General features: G+C 32.6%; 2 protein-coding genes across 4 annotated transcripts in view; one reads left to right on the top strand and one right to left on the bottom strand.

The window, feature by feature from the left end:
- Nucleotides 1-10: 10 nt before the first annotated feature.
- Nucleotides 11-14,641, bottom strand: sav (scaffold protein salvador). Of its 3 annotated transcripts, none has more exons than XM_088239812.1 (9): nt 14,352-14,641; nt 12,098-12,206; nt 10,738-10,819; nt 9,671-10,211; nt 8,738-8,866; nt 2,478-2,652; nt 2,160-2,296; nt 1,930-2,062; nt 11-1,855 (listed from the first exon to the last, which is right to left on the bottom strand). In XM_088239812.1, the coding sequence occupies exons 1-9, from the start codon at nt 14,434-14,436 to the stop codon at nt 1,750-1,752; spliced, it is 1,497 nt and encodes a 498-aa protein (XP_088095938.1). In that variant the 5' UTR covers nt 14,437-14,641; the 3' UTR covers nt 11-1,749. The 3 variants fall into 3 exon arrangements, with proteins under 3 accessions (XP_088095938.1, XP_088095939.1, XP_088095941.1); XM_088239813.1 differs by having other exon boundaries at nt 12,098-12,188; XM_088239815.1 differs by lacking the exons at nt 11-1,855; nt 1,930-2,062 and having other exon boundaries at nt 2,181-2,343.
- A 1,869-nt stretch (nt 14,642-16,510) lies between these two features.
- Nucleotides 16,511-25,359, top strand: part of Stt3B (catalytic subunit 3B of the oligosaccharyltransferase complex) — a 33,600-nt gene continuing 24,751 nt past the window's right edge. Inside the window, exons 1-4 of the mRNA XM_088239820.1 lie at nt 16,511-16,763; nt 19,805-20,023; nt 22,362-22,605; nt 23,298-23,496. Coding sequence (XP_088095946.1) covers nt 16,582-16,763; nt 19,805-20,023; nt 22,362-22,605; nt 23,298-23,496 — 844 coding nt within the window. The 5' untranslated portion in view covers nt 16,511-16,581. The remainder of the gene's footprint in view (nt 16,764-19,804; nt 20,024-22,361; nt 22,606-23,297; nt 23,497-25,359) is intronic.

The raw sequence follows: 25,359 nt of genomic DNA, 5'->3' as shown, positions 1-25,359 counted from the left end.
AAACATCACATTTTAGAACAAATATATTTAATACACAAATTTTACTTTCAAATATCACATGTAAATCATGATCGTACAAGTAAATGAGAGAATGGTCTCGCCATTGTACAGTTAGGGAATCACATTCGCGCCTGGGATTGGCTGATGTGAATCTTTATTCTTATATCGAGGAATATTGTAACATCTACTTAATAATATGGAAGCATTCATCACGATGTATTCTAAGGCACTGTCAATACTAAAAATATTATTAATTATAAAAAAATATACTATTCAAACTGAAATATATTCATTTTGTGTAAAAACATTAGAACATATTGAGGTAAAAAAATGCACCAAAAAAATAAGTTAGCATTTATAGATACAAAAACTAATTTGCTTATGCTTTTTCATCAAAAATTTTATCACAGGTAATTTCAGTAAATATACTTTTGTCCAAATATAAATATGTACATGAAATAACAGTATGTATCTAAATATGCGGAGGTTAAATCCATTCTTAGCTCACTAGTGATGGATGGAGTCCTATATTAATATACCTAACTAAATAAAATCAAACTAAAATAAATTTACTGTTCAGGAATAAACTTGCAATTTTTTCATTCCATATGATCAAGAGTCGACTGATCTGATTCAACATTACAACAAAATATAAATATGTAATTATTTACGCTGGTAGATTGGTGAATTCATAGCTCTTGTCAAATACGTACCTACATATAATTAGAACAAAATGGTTTACTTATCATTAGCGAGATTACATGATTTTAGTTGGCTCATGATGGGATATGTATATCAATAACAATTGTTTTTAAATTCTGTACAACAAAATATTTATATGAACATTATGCTTACTTATTGTATTTTTCAAAATATGGATTTATGATGTAGCAATTAGCACAATTTAAATAAAACGAGAACATAAAATATACAAGTACTTTTCAGATCGTTAAGAACATTTTACCTTCACAAAGTAAAAAGCCGTTGATGAGCAAATCATATACATATGTATTATGTTTAACAGATACATACATTATGTTTTTTTGTGAAAATTATATTGTGAATTAAACAAGTAAATAAACTACTCTCTGAGACATTTATTGATTATATTATATTTAGTAAATAATTTTGTATGTAAAAACATCATCAGAATACTAAAATATGTCCGTCTAGGTCTCGCCTAGTTATGCAGATAAAACATCATCTGGAGAAATCTAATGCACCAAAGTTATTTGAGAAAGGAGACATTTAGTTGATTATATGCACTTTTATATAATTTGACTTACAATAGGAATGTAGAGTGGAAGGATTATGGAGTCCACAAATTATGTATGCATCATTTTCTATCTGTGTCCCGTAGTTCATACATAATATGTTATTGGTACAACAGTAATATTTTTATTGAACCTCTATACTCCTCATACTTGTGTTTTCTCTAATGACTGCATCATGTTTACCTTAGTTAAGAATAACACTATTATCGTGCCAAAATAGTGATTACATAAAGTCACAATATTTTACCAAAATAATGATAGTAATAACGACTTCATTTTTCAACGTTGCAACCAATAATATCTATGTAAATAATACTAGTGACTGATAATATCGGGCGCCTCGAGGCAACGCCGGATTAACAGCGGCATCTCGACAATATAACAGTCAAACCATCGGATATTTTACTAAATATTTAACATTATGAATCACAAATTATCTGCGCATTTTTTTCAGAAACATCACAATAGGAAACATTCAACAGTTTGAGTGGGGATGATACCCAAAGTCTCTGTTATCCTCTCTTCTCCTTTCCCTCGGTTCGCCGCATCTTCTCTTTTCCATTTCTTGCAATAAAGCGGACCTGCGGTCATATAAAGTTATCCATCAGTAACAAACGGCATCAATACAAACCGAAAGGTTAGGAACGATACGAACCTATACTGCTCGTACTTCATCACAATGAGTTGTAGTTCCTGCTTGTAGAGACGGTTCAACATGGCGTTATAGCACTCTAGCTCACTCAATCTGAACATTCCCCAGCGTAGCTTGTGGTCTATCTCTTGGGATGCTGAAATACATTATTGGTCATATATACACGCAGCTGCGAAATGAGTCTCTCCAGCGGGCAATTAGGAGATTAGAAGGCAGATGGAAGAAAGCGGCACCTTTAGAATACACGATGAGCCAATGCGGTATCTCCTCCAATAGGTACGGGGGCACCAGAGCTCCAGACAGAGGGCCAAACACGTAGCACCCTCCCACTAGGCAAGGGTGAGCGGAGGACGCTTGTCGAGTCATCTCACTGCAGACAGCAAATTATATACTGCCTGAGATTATTATTTTAAATTACTAAAATCATAAACAAAAGATTATAAATAATATCGCTATCTCTCAACACTCGATTGTATAACTGGAAAGCATTAGAATGTAAAACCATAAAGTGAACAGGTGAGAAAAGATTTCAGACATTAGAAGAAATGTACTTGAAGTAGTAGATCCCCTGGTGCGGGCTGTGTACCCTCTGCCATCCCGAGGGTACCGACTCCAGGGGGTGTGTCCAGTGTGTGGTCTGCGTATTGTGGTCCATGTAGTACTTGCGACCGCGCAGGGTGAAGTCCACGGACCAACCTGGAGGTAGGGGCAGCTCTCCTTCCTCCGCTGTATACAAACGTTACATGCATAAATACTTTGCATATTTTTTTACAAAAATATAAAATGTGTCTTACGCTTTAGATATCAGTCCAGGGAATACACAATATTGAAGCGAAAAATCGAACCTTAGTTTTCATAAGTGGTAATCATCAAACGCGTTAGCCACTAAACCATGAGATTGACAAAATATATGATAATAATTAATATACAGTAAAAACCTCGTTTTTATGTTCCTCAATTTTACATTTTCCCACTTTTTACATTGAAATTTTCAGGCCGCATTTTTTCCACACATTTTCATTAAAATACCCCCCAATTAACATTTTTCATAACCCCAGTTTTACTCTGAAAGTTTTCCAAAACTCATTGGATGTGTCAAACAATACAGAGCCGCGCGCCGCCGCGTTTGCCCAAAATGAGGAATAAAAGCAAGGGGTTGTATTTTGATACATTTTTCAAGCAAATACAATCTAAATGACATTGCAATGTCCTTCAGAGGTAGTTTTTCATTTTATCCTTGTATGTTTTTAAGTTTTTGAACAAAAATGCCATATTGATATTTTACTAAATCTTAACACACAGTTGACGCATATTTAGGACGAATCAAGTCTTTAGATCAATAAATTACAATACAGAAAATTAAAAAATATGGCAATAAAAATATTATTTGAGTAATGTGAAAAGAAGATTTATAAAAGTGCCAAACAGCCTGGCCGCAACTTAAATTACAGTAAACAAAAAAAATGTAAATAAAATAAATAAATATATTTTATGCAAATTTTTTTTTCATGTTTTTTAATTTAAGTGCATAACATCTATATAACATATTTTTGAATTGAACAAAAAAACACGTTAAATATTGATTGAAAAAATATAAAAATGAAATCATTGAAAAAAGGTAAAAATATTCATAATACTTTAATACTAATACTTTATTATTATTATTTATTTATATATCAACGGTTCAAAGCACCTTTTACAATAAAAATAATCACAGCAGAGAAAAATTCATGTAATATATAATATGAAATATAGCAAATTCATTCAAGTAAATAATTAAAACTAAACAAATTAATATATATTTTTTATTTTTATTATGTAAATAAAACACGAGTGATACAAATCCACAAATTTGGAATATCCAGAGACCGGTTTCATCGCTTTCGCGACATCTTCGAGACTGGTATCTTTATTAAAGAGTTAAATGTATTTATACAAAACAGAGGTAAGGATAGATAATTCAAAGTTATATGTAATTAAATAAAGTTATTTTTATCTTAAGGATCATTATCAAAAAAAATTCTTTGGGTTAACTAATGAGTTGATATAATGCTATTTTAATGAGTTTAAGTATATATAAAATAGCATTATATAAACTCATTAGTTAACCCAAAGAAAATTTTTTGATATTGATCCTTAAGATAAAAATAACTTTATTTAATTTACTTACGTATAACTTTGAATTATCTATCCTTACCTCTGTTTTGTATAAATACATTTAACTCTTTAATAAAGATACCAGTCTCGAAGATGTCGCGAAAGCGATGAAACCGGTCACTGGATATTCCAAATTTGCGGATTAAAGTATCACTCATGTTTTATTTATATAATAAATTACAATGAACTTCCATCAAGAATTTTCACTTACAAACTTAAATGTTTTATATATTTTTTTTTTTTTTTTATTTATTATAAAACATATAAGACATGAATATCATGATATTATATTCCCAGGAGTTGTACGAGAAAACTCATTTGGGACGGTACATAAAAAAAATAGTACATTTCTTGTAACAATACATAGTATACATTTAAACAATAAAAATTTTAACAAATTTTAACAATCTATGAACTTAATATTAAAAAAGGAAAGAAAACATTTAAACAATCTGTGAACTTAATATTAAAGAAGAAAATAAAAACATTCAAACAATCTGTGACCTTAATATTAAAAAAGAAAAGAAAAACATTTAAACATTCTGTGAAATTAATATTAAAAAAGAAAATAAAAACATTTAAACATTCTGTGAACTTAATATTAAAAAAAGAAAAGAAAAACATTTAAACCTAAAACACAATATATAGACTATTCACAGAAACTGAGCTAAAAACTATCACTTTCAAAAAGATTCAAGAAGATATTTTTTTTTTTTTTTTAAACTGCAAAAAAGTAAAAAAGAAACATACAAATCTAAGATGACAAATAAAAGATAACAATTAAAGTGAGAAAACCTTATGTTCCAAATATAAATATAGCAAATTAAAATTGAGAGTATTTCAACATAAACATAAAGTGACTAGTATTTAGGTAGGTAATAATGAAAAAGAAAAATAATGCTACAATAAGATTTTATAAATAATAATAATAATCCCCAATTATGACAGTTTTCATAGCAGTATATCATTACACGATAGTCTAATACATCTTTTATTTATTTATTGTGGATAACTTATATAGCGCCATTTTCGTAATAAAATACCTCAAGGGCGCTTTACATGGTGATTCTACTGTTAAGTTAATTTAATTGAAGCTTTAAATTTGTAATTTGATTAAAATAATTTATTTTGTTGTCACGTGCTACGGATTTATTCAAATGATTTAGAGAACAAGTGGGTTTTAAGTTTTTTCCGAAACATCACTTCACTTTCACAGCCTCGCACCTCTGCTGGGAGAGCATTCCATGCCATAGGGCCTGCGACCGCAAATGCGCGCTCACCAAATTTAGTGCGCTGTTTGCGTAGAGGTATAATAACTTTTCCTCTCGCCGTAGACGTAGCTGATCTAAGCGTGAGACGCCTGTCAGCTAGTTCATCTGGAATGCATAGTTCCCTTAGATATTCCGGAGCCGAGTTGTGCAGTGACTTATACATAAGCCAACAGAGTTTGTATTCGACCCTCTGTGGAAAACGTAGCCAGTGTAGTTCCTGAAGTAGTGGAGTGATATGACTGAACTTAGAGATTCCGAAAATAAGTCTCGCTGCGGCATTCAATACAGATTGTAGGCGAGTCATTTTGTTCATTGGTAGACCTGCATAGATACCATTACAATAATCGACTCTAGACACTACAAACGCATTTATTAATTGACGGGCGGCATCAACCGGCAAATTTTTGCGTATGCATTTAATTTGTCTCAGCTGGTAGAAGCATGAACTTATCGTTCTACTAATTTGAGCGTCAAGAGATAGGTCAGAATTGAGTAAAACTCCCAGTAGTTTAACGGTGGGTAAAACGGCACTCCCTACATTGGGTAGAGCCGTATCCTGGATCAAATTCTGTCGTCTGGCTGAAGCCACCCACAGTTGTTCAGTTTTTGATGGGTTTAATGTTAGTCTGTTTTCAGCCATCCAGTTTCCTATTTTCTTGATGCATCCATCAATTAAATTGACAAGCACACTTCTCTCGCCTGGTTTGCAATAAAAATAAATCTGCGTATCATCTGCATAGCAGTGCGACCACAATCCACATTCTTTGATAATGTTCTCTATATCTTTAGTGTAAAGGAGATAGAGAAGTGGTCCGAGTACTGACCCTTGAGGCACTCCTGTAGACACCCGAAAGTTGGTTGAGCTTTTACCCTGGAACACGACTGCATATTCTCTTTTATTAAGATATGAACTGAACCACATATGTGCCTGATCACGGATACCATAAGTTTTCTCCAGACGTTCAAGCAAAATATTATGGTCTACAGTATCAAATGCAGCACTCATGTCCAGAAGAGCCATCAACACCAGATTACCAGAGTCCACCGACGTTATAATGTCAGACAGTACTCTTATCACTCCCGTCTCCGTGGAATGAAAACGTCGGTATGCCGATTGCCTTACCGAAAATAAAGAATTCCGCTCGATATAGTTAACGAGCCTGTGAGAAACTATTTTTTCTAGTATTTTTGATACGATGGGAAGATTTGAAATAGGGCGAAAACTGGAAAGATCTTCCACATCTAGTTGGGAATTTTTTAAAAGTGGAGTTACATTTGCTTTTTTTATGGCTCTCGGAACAATGCTGCGCTCCATGGATGTATTAAATAAATCTGTTAAAAATGGAGCTAATACGTTAATGCATTTTTTCAAAAGCCATGTTGGCATCGGATCTAATATACATTGTTTGTTGGGTAATGCCGCAACAATTTTTTTAACCTCATTTATAGACGTTGGTTCAAATTTACTGAATTTTTGAAGGGCATTATCTAAAATTACAGGTTTTTTCGCTGAACTACACGCCAGTCTGATTTTTTCGACTTTATTTGTAAAAAAGTCGGCAAAATCAGTGGCAGTAGCGCTTGTGTTAGATGTCTCTGCTATACAGTCACCACGAACAGATTGAAGGCTTCGCCAGAGTTGTTTTGGAGACTTTTTCTGTTCAGTGATTTTTGTACACCAGAAACTAGATTTTATTTCTTTTATAAATGTCCTATAAGAGGCTTGCATATCTAACCATATTGATCGGTCCAAAGTTGACAGTGTGTTTCTGTATTTGCGTTCTAGACGTCTTAGCTCTTTCTTTTTGAGTCGACAATTTTCGTCAAACCATGCATCAGATTTCCTTTTTCGAATAGTTTTCGTAGTAAATGGTGCATGTTTGTCTATCAGGTTAGATAGTACCTCATTGTACAACCCAACCAATTGATCGACGTCGTTTGAGCGACGGTCAATGTCCGGACCAATCAACGATGTCAGAAGTTCGGATTTAAAATGTTCTAAATTTAATTTTCTCCATGGCCTTGATGCGAGTGTTTTGTAAGTTGGTGTTGGTTTTTGGATATTAATTTTACAGTGCACTAATCTGTGGTCTGAAAGTCCGATGTCTGTTACAAAAACTGTGATTTTTTTATCACAATTCCGTCGTATTATAACATCAAGTGTACCTCCCGCATCATGTGTAGGGGTATTTACTTCTTGTGAACAATCGAAATCACTTAAAAGTGCATTAAAACGAACCGATTCTGAATCCGTCTTGCGGTCGAAACGAATGTTCAGATCTCCAGTTACGTATGTTACTTCTGTACGAGTGATGGCCCATTCAAGTAAAGATTTTATTTCCGAATAAAATTTCCGAGGTGGTGCTTTAGAACCTGGTCTATAAATTGTGATTAAGGTAAAATGGTTGCTGCCTGCGCTAACCCTACAGCCAATGCATTCAAAAGTTGTGTAGAGTGGTATTTTAATTTTTGTTAATTTAAGCTGATTTTTTGTTAGTACAATAATTCCACCGTGGTTCGTCCATGTTATATTATTTTTCTTATGAACGGTTTCAATGGATGGTTTCCGTGCCTCTTCAATAACATTGAAACCCTTACTACGAAGTAGATTAATGGTAACAGAATTATGGTCTTCATGCCAAGTTTCCGTTAATGCAAGAACGTCTAGATTATTATCGTTAATTATGTTGGGGATATCATCAATTTTATTTCTGATTGAACGTACATTCCATGTACCAAGTGAAAGAGGACAAGGTGTGTTTGCGTTTCTATTTATTTTTACGTGTTTAATTGTTTTTGGTTGATTTTTATCTTTATTTAAATATGTGACTTGTGACTTAGAAATCTGATTAATAAAAGTGTTATTTGTGTTATCAACTGTGTTTGTTTTATTTTTATTTTTTATTTTTCTTCCCCCACGACATCCTCTATATTTCTTAAATAGATTTGAAACTTGTCCTGAAGAAATTAAATTATATTTATATACTATATCGATAACATGCTGATCTAAGCGTTCTTTTACATTTTTAAACTGAAGCAATGAGTCTGTTGTGTAGGTAATGTAAGGTGATGAAGAGACTCCTTTGCACATGCCTTAACTTTAGAGAATCGACAAACATCCATTTCATTTTTATGCATGTAATTTCATTTTTCATTTACTCACTTTAGCATTTTCCTCAGTTTTACACTTTTTGGTTGCTCTCTTGAAAAACGTAAAAAGAGGGTTTCGTAAAAACGTGGAACGAAATGTTTTACTGTATGTATGTATAGAAATGTCTGATAAGAGATTTCAGTATCATCATCGACATTAAATTGCAACAAGGATCACATGTTTAGACTACAATTTGAGTTATTTAATTTGCCCAATAAATGTTGAGAAATACCTTGATTATTAGGGATTATGCCAGGTGTGTGGGTGGCATTATGTATGAGCTGTTCTCCATATGTCATTCCTGGTGGACCAGATACTACATTGGAGTAGATGGGAGCAGAGGTCGGGTTACTGGTGTAGGCTGCGGGAATTAACACATTGTTTTATTCTTGTTTTTTAAAACCAAGCTATCAGCGTAGAAGCGTAGAAGCGTATGCAGTCATGAGCGGGACCAATAATAAAATTAAGGTACTGGGTTCTTTTTTAGGAGAAGCAAAAAACTATCTCTTTCAATTAATTTAATTTTTAATTTCTTTCATTTACAGTTTATAATTGATTTATATACCTAAAAATGATATGTATGGATTACTATGACTGAGAATTAGCTAAACATGCAATTTAAATACTCTGTATGCCTGCCTCCAATAACTGTAATTATAAAAATCAGGTCTAAAATGATTTAAGCGGTTTTATAATACCTAGCACATATTGTGTTAAACAGCCAAAACTGATTTTGTCAAAAATGGCACTTAGGATCCTATACCTCCCGACGTATAGATATATACATATTGTTTAATGTTATTTTTCCCCTCGTGAACAATTTACACTTTGTCCCTTGTAAGGTTAAAATACTGTAGTATTTTAATTTTCCACTGACAATATAGTACAGTCGTGGTTTTATCAGATAAAAATAAGATAAGTAGGAACATGCCTAACATGAAATACACATAAGAATTTATTTGTAATTAAAGAATAACTGCTTTCAGAGAATAAATACTATTTTACTTTAAGATTGATTTTATTTTCTAATGTAAAAATAAAAAAAATAACTAGATTAATCGCAAACGTCGAGCCCCATTTCCTTAGTTCAAAAATATTTTCAAAGAACTTTATTCCCACGACCCAAATATTAGATGATAGATTTAGAGTACAGATGTAAACTCACCTTGAATTTGGCCATGAGCTACATTGTGATGAACGGAGCTACCTGAAGGACCAGGACCAGGAAGGTGAACTACGGAAGAAGTAGGAGTGGAACAAAGAAGGCTCCGAGTGGAAGATTCGCTGCTACTCTCCCTCGATAATATCTGATGTTGTTTCACCAGCTGTTGACTCAACTGGTTTTGTTTCATCAATTGTTGTTGACTTTGATTCATCAGCTGTTGATGACTCGAGTTTATTAATGAACTCATCAACTGTTGTTGACTCGGGTCCATTAATTGTTGTTGACTCGAATTCATCAATTGTTGTTGACTGGAGTTCATAAACTGTTGCTGTCTCTGATTTACAAAAAGGTGTTGTTGACTCTGGTTCATCAACAGTTGTTGACTCTGACTAATTAGCTGTGGCTGACTTTGGTTAATTAATTGTTGCTGATTTTGGTATATCGGATCGTGGTCTCTGGGATGCGAAGGATGTCTCGGTCGACTGTTCTGCCTGCTGAGATTTCCTATATCAATATCTGCGTAACTCGCCGAATGGGTCATCTGTCGGGGATAAATAAGTTTTAAGTTAATCTTCGCTTTTCTGTGCGTAATAATGTTCACTCTGATATTTATTTTTAAACGCCTACAGGACTTTAACATGGATTTATCATATTAGTGAGTTATATTACAGTTGACTACATACTAAAGAGCAATGTAGTAGTCTTAAACATCGAAAGCCTTACTAAATTTACTTACGAAATTTCTGCCACTATGCCTAGGCATAACTATATACCAGGATTATAATTAAGGCCCCTTATGTTATTAAAATCTATGGATCTACAAATAAGTACATTGACTGGCGCCATGGCGCAGTTGGTTGGATAGCCAAGTGCAAAACTGGCATCGCGGGTTTGATTCCCACCAGTTGCCAGAAAAAAAATCCAAGAAATGTTTCTTCTTAATTGGTCTCGGTGTTATGGTGTATTTTTTATAAGTGCCTTTCGCCATCGTCTCTTTACCGCCTGCTGACAAACCTCTAGAATAGAGCTGTAGCGGGTTATTCCTTTTATAAAGAAATCTAACTTACCAGACCTATATTACCATCACCCCCGATGTTGGACATAGAAGCATCGGAAGATGTATCTCCACCAGTGGACAAACTGGCAAACCTGGAACATATTTCATTCTCACATTACTCTTTGATTAATACATGACTCACACCATTAAATTTATCAATGGTTCAATCCTAGCAATGATAATGGACATATTCTGTCCACAGGCGATCGAGTGGTCCTCGGCTTTAATTGGGTATTATCGAAATCTGAGATAACGAATCTTGAATGATCTCGAATCATGTTAAATCTGGAAACAAGCTGCCATGAAAAAACAGTAGCTTAAAACAGCATAACAAACTAGTATTAGATTATTCCATTTATCAACATTGAGGACAATGCATAGGACACGGTGTTGGTACTCACACCAATCTCGACATATTTCAATATTCTTTGTTACGGGAAAATAAGATCATTTAGCTTAATAAAAATTATTTGCACTTGAATTTGGAAATACATAATATTGTTGCCGTTCAGGCGAAAGTCACTAACCCTAAAATAGTCCATTTGGAGTTAAATATGCCATTCAAAGCGTAAATTTACGTTCTGTAAGAGGCAAAAGTCACTAAATTTACTTAGTTGGAAAAAAGTTGCATAAATCAAAACTAATTGTTGTTAGTGTAAAACAGTGGAGTGACTTTCAATTAAATCTCTAACAATCATAAATCATCAAAGGCAGATAGAATTTATTGACAGTTTAGGCAGATTTTTATCCATTTTTAAATATGACAGTTTACTTCCTAGAAACAACATTTTGTTGGTGTTTAGGTATTTGTACAATAAAACCATAAATATGTTTAAAAAAATATTTATTGATATAAAACATATTTTTAACCACAAAACTGAATAATTATTTGAAATATTTCCGTCCTGTCCTTGCTCTTTTAGGTTGCATTGTCCAGATTATAAACAACCAAAAGTCAATGAACCAAATTTTAGCCACCTTGCTATAATAAAACCTTTAAGATATATGAAAAAGTATTTGAAAGAAAAAGTTACCAATGGAATTTATAAATAAGACATGAAGGAATTGTGTCGTATGCATAAAACTTCCAAAACACAAAAATCTCATTTTTCCTTATCTCATTTCTCCAAACTTTCAAATTGCAATTTCTCAAAAATTGTGTTTTTTGGGTTAGTGACTTTTGCCTGAACGGCGACGGTATGTAAGACTGTTTTTTGACTGATGTTGTCATCTTTCGGAAAATAATATAATTAATTTGATTATAATAATATAAAAATAATATACATAATTGCAAAATAATTAATTTAGTAAATTGATGATCAAGAGGTAGGAATCTAGATCAAGTAAATATGGAGAAGGACTCAACTTACCTTTGAGCGAGATTGGGTACCGACTCGCTGGGCGTGTACTTGCCGGCGTGTCCCCCCAACCCCTGCCCCTTCCCCAGCCCCTTGCGCTCCGCTGTCCATACATTAATTACTGTCAACACAAATTTTAAAAAGTACTTAATTTAATAGTCTTTCTGTTTAAGCCGATTCGATAGTCCACTGCGGCGAAAGCAGAATTGATTTAGGGCACCATGTTGTGCATTTCCACTATTATAAGTAAATTAAAATAAATAAACTGAGCAATTTAGTAAATAAAAAAAATTGCACAAATACCTACTTAAAGAACACAATTTGGATCACAAATAGTAAAAAAAACAATAACAATTTGTTTGAAGACATACCCCGCACACCATAAATAGCCGAACTCATATAATATCGTCAGTCGACGTGCATTACCGTCAATCTACTAAATCATTATTTTCCGGGAGACATTAATTACTCCGATCAGCGGTACTGTTCTTCTTCAGAAAGCTCCCCTCCTATTGTTTCCACGCATATTGTACGATTAGGGAACATCCGATAAGAATTAATAATTCCCTAATATGAAAACATAATTTTTGACAAAATTGTAGATTGGCAGTAATGCACGCCGACCGACGATATAGCATTTTAATATATTTTTAAACTTCATGGCAATAAAGCATCATTTGCATTATATTGTCTATTATATAGAACAATTTATAAAAAAATAATGAGAATTTTGCCAATGGATATTTTTTTAAAAGAAACAAAAAACCTTTTTAGTTAAGTATAAGGTTATTAACTTTTGATTAAAATATTTTTCAAGTTTGAAATTTTTATTAGATAATTAAAACACACGAAAACATTATATTTTTTTAATAACTTTTAAAAATACAATGTTAATGACAACCTTTGACATGTATTCATCTCGGCATGGATTCATAAAGTTTATTTAAAAGATTTTTAAATTTTTTTTTCAAACCACATTTTTTTAATAGTGTTATCTAATTCCCGGAACGATCCATCGATTGGATGAGATTTTTTCCTAAATTGTTTTTCCTATTATGACCCATAAATTTTTGACTATGTTTTCGAATCTTGACTATTTCCTGGCCATGAAAGAGAATTCCCAATTATTCTTTAAGCCGCGATACCTAAAGAAGAAAAACTCAGAAATTTATCTAAAATACCACAAAGTAAAACGTATTTCAAAATATAGCACACTCGCTGAACGGGCTTAATTGCAATGTGCAGAATCATTCTGAAATACTGGATCATTAATTTCTCAAGACCTCAATTGTTAGCAAAACCCCTCCAAAATAATTTCTTAATATTTTTTTAGTATTTACTGACCCATCTGTCATGATTAAATAACCGACATCCGGCGATGTGATACTGACGAGGCGATATCTGTCGCTGCACATTGGCGCGGCGAGGTCTGAAGTCCAGACCCGATAAGTAAGTAAGGAAGTGATGCGATGCATCCCCACACCGTAATTCTCACTTTGTTGAAATTTTGGGAGAAATCTCCTTACAGATAATTCATTTCACTGAATTTGCCTGAACCTCTTTACTGAGTTTTGTTCGGATGATGCAAAAATCACAGGTTTTTTTTATTTTGATAAGTTTCGTGGACATTTTTATAAAACAAAACTTCAACACTTTGAGAAAACAACTAATCACTGTTAAAATGGGTATTTAAACGAAGTAATCGGATATTTAAACAGTCATTTATCCTTCTCAAAGGAATAATTCCTGACCCTGATCCTATTTCAATTGTTCTGATAACTTATCAGAGATTTTTGTAACTAATTAGCGATTCTACTTTTTATGATGCACTGGCTGTATTTTCTCAAATTCTTCAAAATAAGTTCAATATAGCGACATGGTAAATGCAATGAACGTGAACAGTGAGTTTTCAAATGTGTAAGAACATAAATTATGCGAGTAAATGCGAGATATGAAACTAACCCCATGTTCGATACTATTATTTAATATTGTGTACATAATAGTTTTAGTAATATTTACTCATATTAAACTCAAAATTTGAACTGAAAAGAATAAAAACAAGAATATGGTTGAAAGAGGTTGGGTAAATTTAGGTATCAAAGGTACTCTGATATAATGAAAAAAACTACAGTAATTCGCGATATTTGTTTTAATGAATTTATCGTATCAGAAATATGAGGTGGGAGTGTTTCATTTTTTAAAAAACGTAATTAAAAAGTAAAGCAACTTTTAAATATGATTGTACAATTATTTAATGATTACTTACTCGGCATTTCTGGTGGAGTATCTTTTTTCACATATTTTCCTACAACTCCCCCTTTGATAGTTTTCTGTCCTTTACGAGAAATCATTTCAAGTTGGATTAGTTGAAAACAGTAGTAACAAAAAAGAGGTAAACTCGTAAAATCTTTAATTCTAACATCGCTTTATTTTAAGCTTCAAAATAAACGAAAACTAACAAAATTTATAAAGTCTGACAGCTAAAGAGTATAAAAAAATAAATTATAAAATTACTATCAAAATTATAAAATATACATTTCTATTTTGTCTGAGCTTTTCAGTGTTGCTAGTTCTAAGGTAAAAATAATGTAGGCAGATTTGAAATCGCACCATAAGTAGGTGAGACCGGAGATGAAAGTAACAATTTTCCATTTTGTGTTCATGCTTTCGTTTATATGAAATACGAGCTATACATACATGACTAAAATATTTATTAAAATAATTTATTTCCCCGTAAAATAAGCTGGTATTTTCATAATTCACCTTAAAGTCAACCTTTATTTGTATTAGAAAATAACGCGGCTATATTTTAAAATATTTCAGTACAAATTAATTTGTGTTTTGTGCTTTCCTAAATAATAGAAGCACTTTGGCAGTAATAAAACCTGTTAGTTCACGTTGGCTAATTTTGTAAAGAACCCAATTTTATTACTGCCGTTAAAAATAAATTCATTAATATAATATTTACCAGAACATTTACTTAGTACAATAATATTCCGTCGATTGTTAAAGTTAATTAGAAATCAATAACTTAGGTTAAATTCAAATGACCGAGGAAGTACAACTTAATGTAACGGACTGTAAAAATAAACGAAAAATAAGATAATAAATAAATAATTAAAACTATATAGTTAGGGTTCCCGATATCTATCGGCTAAATGTTAGATCTACAATAAAGGATAAATATTTCACTTTCGGGTCTGACCTTAGCGATGCTGGGGTACTTAAGAATAGGAATTTTGTCACGGGCCCTAAAAAAGGCTTGGGTTTGACTAACTGTTGCCCTAAGAAAAGCATGATTTCTATACCTTGACTAATTATTGCCCTCAAACGGGTATTGTAATTTATGTGCTACGTGCGGCGTCTTCCGACGAAGAGACGGAGCCGAGCGCCAGTACCTCTCTTTATATGCACTTAGTAGAAGGGGCGTCGTGGCCGGGAATGGAAAGTGTGGTGTTTCCCCCCCTATTCCCGGAGCGGCCTAGCGCCGGTTTGGACGCAGGTAGTGATAGCCCGTTACGCGTCCTATAAACGCATACTTTTTTATTAATAAATCAGTTCACCTCGAGCCTTCACTCGAGGCTCGTCACATTGTACTATATAATCTGTGGTCATATTGTTTTATTTCGTCACACCACCTGACTTCCCACTTTACTGCTGGAATCTAACCTTTTGGACTTGACCATCGCTTCGCCCCAAGGCTACGGACCAATATTTTCTACTGACCTACACAGTGACACCGGACTTGAGAGAGATTCAAGGCATAATCACTTTTGAAATTTACGACCCTGAGAGCGACGACGGCAGCGAGACACTGCCAACACTTACTCCTTGCTTCAGACTTTGACTTGTATAGTACAACCTAGAATTCTAATATTTTGAAAATATAATAACATAAACAATAAATATAGACCCATGTTTTCCACCTGGTCATACCATGCTGTAATTCATAAGATTATTTTTGTTTTCTACTTAAGTACCTTGAATTATATAACTATATAAAGACATTCAATCCATATAATCTTCACATTCGTTTGAAAATACCCTAACAAGGTTAAACAATTGTCACGAAGTTTTTATTTTTATATTTGTAAAAAAAAAAAAGTGTTCAGTAGACTCAAATCAGTGTTTGATTTCTAATACTATAAGTTTAAAAAGTTATATTGAAATGCATTATTGCTGAGAAACCCTAGATTAGAGAACAATAAAATGTATTGGAAAAGTATATGTAAATTCGTATTGAAATATTTTAAAATATCGCCGTGTTTTTTTTCCAATACAAAAAAAGGTTGATTTTATAATCTAAAACAAAAATACCTGCTTATTTTACGGTAGCTCGTATCAAGAGAAATTATCAAGTACCTATCTACCAGCGTTATTTAATATTGGGAAATTCATTTTTCTCTAGGGTCACATTGTTGCCGCGACGTGTCATCTTATCTTTATTTTCTGTGACAAGTGCTGTCGAATGCCACCGCGTTAATAAATTGGGGAAAATGCCGGTATCTGAAAATGTAGTTAAAAACAAGCGAAAAAATTATGAAAAGTTGTCTCAAGCCGCCGGTTACAGCACTTTGCTAACTTTTGTAATATTAGCACTAGCATGGCTCTCTGGATTTGCTTCCCGGCTCTTCGCAGTGATACGGTTTGAAAGTATCATTCACGAATTTGATCCATGGTAGGTTTCTGCTGCTTTTAGTGAATTTTATAAATATGTACGCCTATTTTATTTAGATTCAGGGAAATTTCAATGTTTTGTCTTCACATTGTAAACATAAATTAATCGTACTTTCACCACTCGTGAAGTATTCTGACGTGTACGTAGAACCGCGTTTTATTTTTTACCGAGTAACTGTTCAGGTTTTTTCGGAATTAAAATTAAAAAGCTTCCCTCTTTTACACATCGCCATTCTTACTTTGGTTATTTCGTACATTTTCATTACAATTTCATAATATATTACGAAGTATTTCTACTAAGTATCTTCAACTGCCCATAATATGTTCTATGTGAAGTTTTAGATTTCTATGAATTAAAAAAAATAAAAAAATCCAAATTACTGTAAGAGATATTTATATTTGATGTATGTATTGAAGTGGATACAGTCCAACCTGATTGTTACGAAGAAGACGGGACCGACTGAATTTGCTCGTTATAAGCGTTACTCGTTATACTAGAAAAAATGCAACCGCCATAGAATATTATCAACACATAAATATGTAATTCATACGGATAACTCAAAAAAAACTTTTTAGGAAAATTACAATAAATGCCTGCAAACATACCCATCACATGAAAACATGAAGTATAACACTGAAAGTTGTAATCCAAAGAAAAATACACAATTGGAATTTATTTACTCACATTTTTCTGTCAATCCCTTTTTGACATACAATTAAGAAATGCTATTATTTTTCCACAATCCAGATACTACGGGTGAAGACAGACAAAACTTTTTAAACACTTCCACATTTTTCGCGCCACGTTCTATTTCACTAATAATAAAAGCGAATTTTTCACAAATTCAGAGCCACTTCCTTTTGTTACTAAACCAGATTATAATGTAAAGGTTAATTTTTAACTGATCTGCTCTAGAGCTGATATCACTCACTCTTAAGGTTCTCACGCATTGGCCATAGAACATTAAACAATATGAAAAACAACGTAAAAAACCCAAAACAAGAATGTCATTCACAAACTGCAAGAGAAGTTGTAAATTGTAATGCGGTGTGTCGAGCTGGTACTTATTGAATTCACAAAGCTTGCATTTTTTACAAGCAATTTCGACCATAGTGTGATACTTTTTCAATTACACTGTCATAAACATGTTCCGATCTCAAGGCCCAGCAATATTAGTCCTTTAGGTCAGTCCCTTTGAATTTTATTACTTGGGTTCTTATTTTAAAAATTGTGTTTTTAAACAGCTGAAGATTTTTTCACAACTTACTATTGACAATATTTTTGTTCGGCATGTCCGAGAAGTAAGCTCGTTATAAACGTGAATAAATGTATAGAGAAAACGATGATGAACTGAAATGTTAATAAGTGTTTGCTCATTACATCCGAGATCTCGCTATTTCCGTGATCCTTATAACCGAGTTCGACTGTACTTATAATTCAAAATGTACTAATGATATATGTTTGATATCGGCCAATTAGTCGATTCTAGACATATATTAGTTATTTCCTGATGTTTATAACAATACAGTGAACCTTCCAGTACTTTTTGTTCCAATAGTGCACTTTTAAATCATCGATTTTGGTCCAATGTGGCTACATATAGGACACTGGACGCGAGAGATTCCATATGTTGCACCAGGGGACAACTTAGTCAGGGAAGATGGAATCGGCCGATGCACTTTAGTTACGATTCTAGAAGGTTTCCAAGGTTAAATGTTTGGATTGATTTTTTTCCGTTTTTTATTAGAACCCAAAAAAATGTAACGGTTTATGTGATTATTATTTATTTATTTTATTTTTACGTATTTAATCCTGACAGGCTTCTTACAACTTTCTGATCTAAAGAAAAAGTTGAAGAAAAATATTGGAAAAAAAAATTAATATGAAGATAGATTAGATAGCTTTTTATTTTAACCACGTTGAATAATACACCTGTATTAAAAATTCGTCTTGTTACGAACAGAAAAGTTGAATACAAATTAATTAAAGGTTTCAGCTCCTTTACTTCACAAAAGTCGACAGATGGAAGCGTTGAGGAACTGTGGATGTTTAAACACGGGCAGAATGGTAAATGTTACACAGTGTGTAAAGTGGCCACTTAAACCAGCCAATGAATGGTCATAAGCCCTGTAAATGCCTAGACTTCCATATTCGCATCTCGAAAATGTTTTCCCTCTATGTTGCAACAAATTTAAATCAATATTTATACCTCTTATATAAATATTTGGGGCATTCCACGCTAAGTGGGAAAATTATGTAAATTTTGAATTTCCATTTATCACCTCTAATTTGATAATAACAAAGCTAAATGTCTTTTTTCATAAATCTATACAAATGTATTTTTCAGAATAATAAACATTGACTTTTTTATCTATGCAAACTATTACTTCACACAAAATATTTACTATCTAAAAATCCCTCCAGTCTTAAAGCTCTGTCCCACCACTCACAATTTTGTTGTTTCTTTTCTCTAGAACTGTTATAAGGCTTTTATTTTACTAAAACATAAGTGTTCGATATTACACGCTTTACAAAACAAAAAAAACTCCCATTAATTTCGAGTAGTTTGGCATAAATTTGACTTCAAATGCACAGAGCTAAACTAAGGAATTTTCCAGTGTCCCACTGGTCACGTTCATTCAAATAATTTTTACGCCAAACAAAAAGACTGTTTTTATTTTTTTTGAAAGCGGTATAGTAAAATGGTTCTTCATCTGGTTTTAAAAACATGTTTTTCTATTGTATGAATTCCGATGATATAGTTACAACTTGAAGTTGGTCATATTCTACAACCAACTATCCCACCAGTTGCCATGGAATGCCCCATTTGTGTAATCTATTAATATATCAGAAAAATGTATGAATTGAAGAAACACGTGGATAAAGGTGTTAAGTGACAAAAACAAAAAGCAGAGATGTCTCAAGGTTGAAGTTTTGAACACCAGTTGATAACATAACACCTTCATTCATAACATAATGCCTTAAAGTACTAAAACGGTGTGTATTTTCCCGATGTGATTATGACAGAGTATCTTGTTTAGGTTCAACTACCGAGCCACGGCGTACATGGTGCAGCATGGGTTCTACAACTTCCTCAACTGGTTCGACGAGCGAGCCTGGTACCCGTTGGGACGCATTGTGGGAGGCACCGTCTACCCGGGTCTCATGATCACCTCGGGTGCCATCCACTGGCTGCTGCACGCGCTCAATATCCCCGTGCACATCCGGGACATCTGTGTGTTCCTGGCTCCCATGTTCAGGTATGAACTGGCGCGAGGCTACTATTATTTCCCTTTACATTCATTCCATTCTCGAAACTCTTAACTTGGAGTGACAAAGTCAGGGAATTTTAGGTATCTAGCAGTGGCGTGTCGTCCATACACGCGATATATGCGGCGCATGCCTTTAATACTGGAAAACTATGTAGGTAGTAGGTACATAACTTGTAAATGAAATATATGCACACTCTTATTATTAGATCTCACATAAGAATATGTTTATGTGTGCCCTATTTCAAGATTTAAATTAATAAAAATAAAAAACATCAAGTATTTTAATCACAGATTATTGAGGTAATTTGAAACGTAATCGCCCCTAAAATCGGCAACAACCAACCGCGCATCACGGCTGACCGCAGCCGACTAACGAACTGATACGCATATGAAATATTAAATGCGCATACGCTCAAAATGCTCCTGGGATTTTGAATAGTTAGCACAAGCGCATTAGAACTGAAACCTCTAATTCCGCCCATGTATTGGAGTGTTTTACACTGTTATATCAACCTACACTACCAACTGTGCATGCTGCTTGAATTTTGCTTTTGTATGAGGATAAGATTACCTACCAAGTAATAAAAATTCTTTTTGAAATACTTTTCCATTTTTTGGGGTAAGGACTTTTTTGTGGTTTTCTACATTTCTTGTTTATAATTAAAACTGTTAACTAAATTGAGTAAAATATTCAGGAAACAGAATTTTGTGAATATAATTTTCAAAACATTATAATTATGTAACCAAATGAGAATTTCAATCTGTAAAAAAACAATAATTACCTAATTAACATTTTTATATTTTATTTAGTGTAAAACAGCGTTGTTAGAACTCTTGACGTTTTATCACTAAAACAATGTTGACTTCCGGTTTTTATTATGCCTTTTTAAAATTTTTTTTATTTTTATTTATTTACAATTTTAAAAAACCCGTTAGGGTTACATTAGAAATTTAATATTGTCAAGTCATTTTATGTCTCGTCTAGTCTAGTTAGTTCAGTCATCATGTGCTTTTTCAGATTGATTTTAAATTTGTCTCCAGTAAAAGTTTTCAAGTAGTAAGGTAGTTCGCTGTAGTGTTTAAGTCCATTATGTAGTATTTTTGACTGTCCTGTGTTTGTCTTTACCCAAACAACGTAATTTAAAATTATTTTTGAGTTCAGTGTTTTTTTTTTCACGTATAATATAGCTTATCGCGATAACTTTTAAATTTTTAACTCCAAAATTGCAGTCTGAATTATTATTTTTGTTTTTTATTTTTAGTTATTTGTTTTTTTATCTCATAATCCCTAATATGGCCGCTCAGGGAAGCAATGAATGTGGACTGCCTTGAAATTGATTGAAATTGCCTAATTGAATCTCTACTAAAGAGAAGTTTTAGTGGTCTTCCATTTAATTAAAAGGAACGTTATTATTATTATTAACAGGATATTTAGTTTTATAGATTTTTTAAATCGGCATGCGTGGAAAGTACGCCAGGAAATAGTGGTATGGCGTTCTATCCTCTCTGCCTACCCCTTAGTACAAGACTTTGAACTTATCTGAGAAATTCGCAATTTTGTTTCAGGGGTTTTATTTTTGTCATTTGACATTTTTATTATCGAGATGGGGTTCCACAAAAAAAGTGACCAATAATAATTAAGGTTCCATAGACAAAAAATGGAAACTGCTGTTCTAAAGCATACGATATTATGTTTATCAAATAATCAAGTTGTGGTCCTGTGGCTAGTATCTCGGACTCACAGATCAAAGGTCCGTGATTCGAATCCCAATCTACCCCAACTTGATTCCCATTTTCTAATAGTGAGTTATTTACAACTCGTTGAAAATGGCCCTCAAAATTGAATATTTGGGTAAATCATAAGAATGCAAATATTTCTTCATTTAAAAAAAAAAAAAAGTTTATAATGTAAAAAAAACAGATTTTTTTTTAGATTCTAATTTGTTTTTTACCTTCTTATGACCGCATGCCCAGTTTCAAAAGTCACCGCACGCCACTGGTATCTAGATATGAAATGTACTTACTAAAAAGTTAAAATTAAATTTATATCTTTATATAATCACTTTGTAAAGCGCCCTTGAGGTATTATATTACGAAAATGGCGCTATATAAGTTATCCATAATTATTATTATTATTATTACAAGTGTCTAACATAATTTGCTTTCCATTTTCTAACAAATATATTTTTTAAAATATCTAAATGAATAATTAATCTGCTAGTTTAGTAACATGGACTTGCAACATCTAGTCTTGATAGAATTCCAAGAACTACAGTTATTTAATAGTCTTAGTAACCAAAGCATACATAAATTGTGTGGTTTTCAGTGGTTTGACAGCCATCTCAACATACTTACTGACTGCGGAACTGTGGTCCAAGGGAGCGGGGCTGTTTGCAGCTTGCTTCATCGCCATTGTTCCTGGCTACATCAGCCGATCTGTAGCGGGAAGCTACGACAATGAGGGGATCGCTATTTTCGCTCTTCAGTTCACATATTATCTCTGGGTCAAGAGTGTCAAGACGGGCTCCATCTCGTGGGCCTCCATGACTGCTCTGTCTTACTTTTACATGGTGAGAATTCTTCGATACTACATTGACTAAAATTCTTGCAAACTCAAAGGCGAAATACAATGCAAAATTGAGCAATGGAAAGGTTCACCTACAATTTTTAGCAAGGAAGGAATGACGTGATCATGCTACACTCGGTAGATAGAGACGCATGCCAGTCAGATTGCTCTACAACTTATATTGTGTTCTATCTGTTATAACTGTGGCCCGAATCAAGATGATATTTATTTATGATATGTTGTCCATACTGTTCTTATTCTTAGTTAATACTGTAAATAATATTCAGCAGTAGTTTTTCTTCGGTGTTAATGTCTTTTATAATATTTTTATTCCTAAAAATGGCTAGCCTACAGGTTAAAAAAAACCAATTGTATAATTTACAAAAGTATTTAAACTTACCAATCATACGATCTTTTTTAATTTTGAAGATAAATTTTCCTTACTTGCATTTTTAATTTTTTTAGCAAAAGTAGGGTTCATTTGTCACTACTGACTAAAACAAAAAAAATGTAAAAAATAATAACAAGAGATGTGCGAAAAGCTGTAAGATCTACCCCAAAGAATTCCAAGTTATGTGACGAATTGACACATTCTGGACATTGGGGCATACAAACAAAAGTTGCTTAAAAGTTATATTTAGTTTTAAGTTATATTTTCCAACATGACAAAATTAGAAACTGATGTAATATTTCCAGGTCTCAGCATGGGGAGGCTATGTATTCATCATCAACTTGATCCCCCTTCATGTATTTGTGTTGTTGCTAATGGGGAGATATTCAGTGAGGCTCTTCACCAGCTACACTGTGTTCTATATCCTCGGGTTACTCCTCTCCATGCAGATCCCCTTCGTCGGTTTCCAACCCATCCGCACCAGCGAACATATGGCTGCGTCAGGTATGTCTCGCATAGTTAAAAGAAACTCCTCAATAATGCTCCTGTCAATTTTATTTGTACGTTTTGATAGATTATGTACAAATAGTCAGTGCGCCGACATCTCATACATATATGATCTGTGATGTTTTTTACGGTCAAGCTGATAAAATCGGTTGAATATTGGGTAAATTATTCCAGTCTGAAAGTACTTTGCGCGAGATTAAGTTTTTATATAGGTAGGTTTCATTGTATAAAAATCATCACGGAATTTAAAAAAAAAAAAATTCTTCAATTATATTTAAAAATATGACATGACAATAAAATATGAACTTACAAAAATCCTAAGAAAGATTATTCACTATGACCATCTAATATATGTAAAAAAGGTTTACGATAGTTTGTCCTTTATAGACTCGATAACTACCGGACCGATTTACATGCGGTTTTTTGCAAAATAATTTAATTCACTAACTTAGGTTTGTGAATAATAATATCTTCAACATATTCATCGGAAAAAAAGTTAGGAGCGAATATGTGTTTTTCATCGAGCCACCAGGGTTGCATTCGATTGAAATGCATATTCCAAAAAAATTGTTTGAAAATAATGTTTTTTTTTTGTACATTAAAAAAATTGTATTTTAACGTTTACAAACATAAATTATGTTTAATGGAAACTGAATTTATTAATTTCCTTACGATTTCTTAATTTCTACATATAAACTTATTTTTAATGGATTTTAAGTAATGCTTAAATAATTTCAACCAATATTTTATACATTTTTGAAAAACGGATTCTTACACAGAATGCACCACTGTTGGTAAGTAGGGCAGAGTTTGACATTTGCAAAAAGAATTCTTTATTTGAAAATTAATTATCTTTTTTTTCTTCCTTTATTAGGGCCTTCTACGAAAACATGATAACACCGGCCAAAAACAAGTTACATTCATTTACAATAAACATAAGAACAACACAAACAGAAAGCAATAACAATATTGATACAAACAATAGACAACAAAAATATATGTACAAGAATAACATCAAATAATAATTGTAGTAATAAACATATATAACTAAACTAACAAAATTTCAACATAAATTGAAATAGTCACTAATAGAAAAAACCCACCAAAACCTGATAGCGCCCATTTAACAGAAAAGAGAAACTTAAAGTAAAATATTAGAAGGAAGATAGAACTTAATATCTATAAAAGTTACAACAAAATAATCAAAATATTAACAAAAATGATCTTATATTAATGATCAATTATAACTATTGAAATTAAAATTTTAAATTAAACGCCGGGAAGTCATAATGACGTTAAAATATTTAACATAAACCTAAAAATGTAACAAATTACAACAGGGATGGAGAATACCTTAAATAAGGGTATGTGGAAGTCTAGGCATTTACAGGGCTTATGATCTGTCATTGGCTGGTTTAAGTGGCCACTTTACACACTGTGTAACATTCGTCATTTTGCCTATGTTTGAACATCCATATTTCTTCAATTCTTCCATTTGTCTACAAACATTTGGACAAACTTAAATATTGTACTAAAAATGTAAGATAAATTTATTGTAAAAAAATAAAGAATTAATTTAAACATAATTATTTCAATGAAACAAATATAACAATTCATTATAGGTAACAGTTTGAACATAAAAAAATATAAACAGAATTGATCAATAAACAATTTGTACAAGAAAGAATTTGAGATAAATGAATTGGAAAGGTTATAAAAAACATAAGTATATATCAAATAATTTTTGCCTGCCAGTCATTAAAGGACATGTATATAAAATGTGATTAAGATCTCCAATGCCTCCACATTCGCAGGCATTGGAGTGTAAAATTTTAGTTTTAAACAGATGGGACGGAGTGC

This window comes from Micrasema longulum, unplaced genomic scaffold, assembly GCF_059751315.1.
Source record: "Micrasema longulum isolate JH-2025_06_02 unplaced genomic scaffold, ASM5975131v1 h1tg002274l, whole genome shotgun sequence".
NCBI lineage: Eukaryota > Metazoa > Arthropoda > Insecta > Trichoptera > Brachycentridae > Micrasema > Micrasema longulum.
The sequence above is the reverse complement of the archived record's forward strand: the minus strand, read 5'-3'. Positions and strand labels throughout refer to the sequence as shown.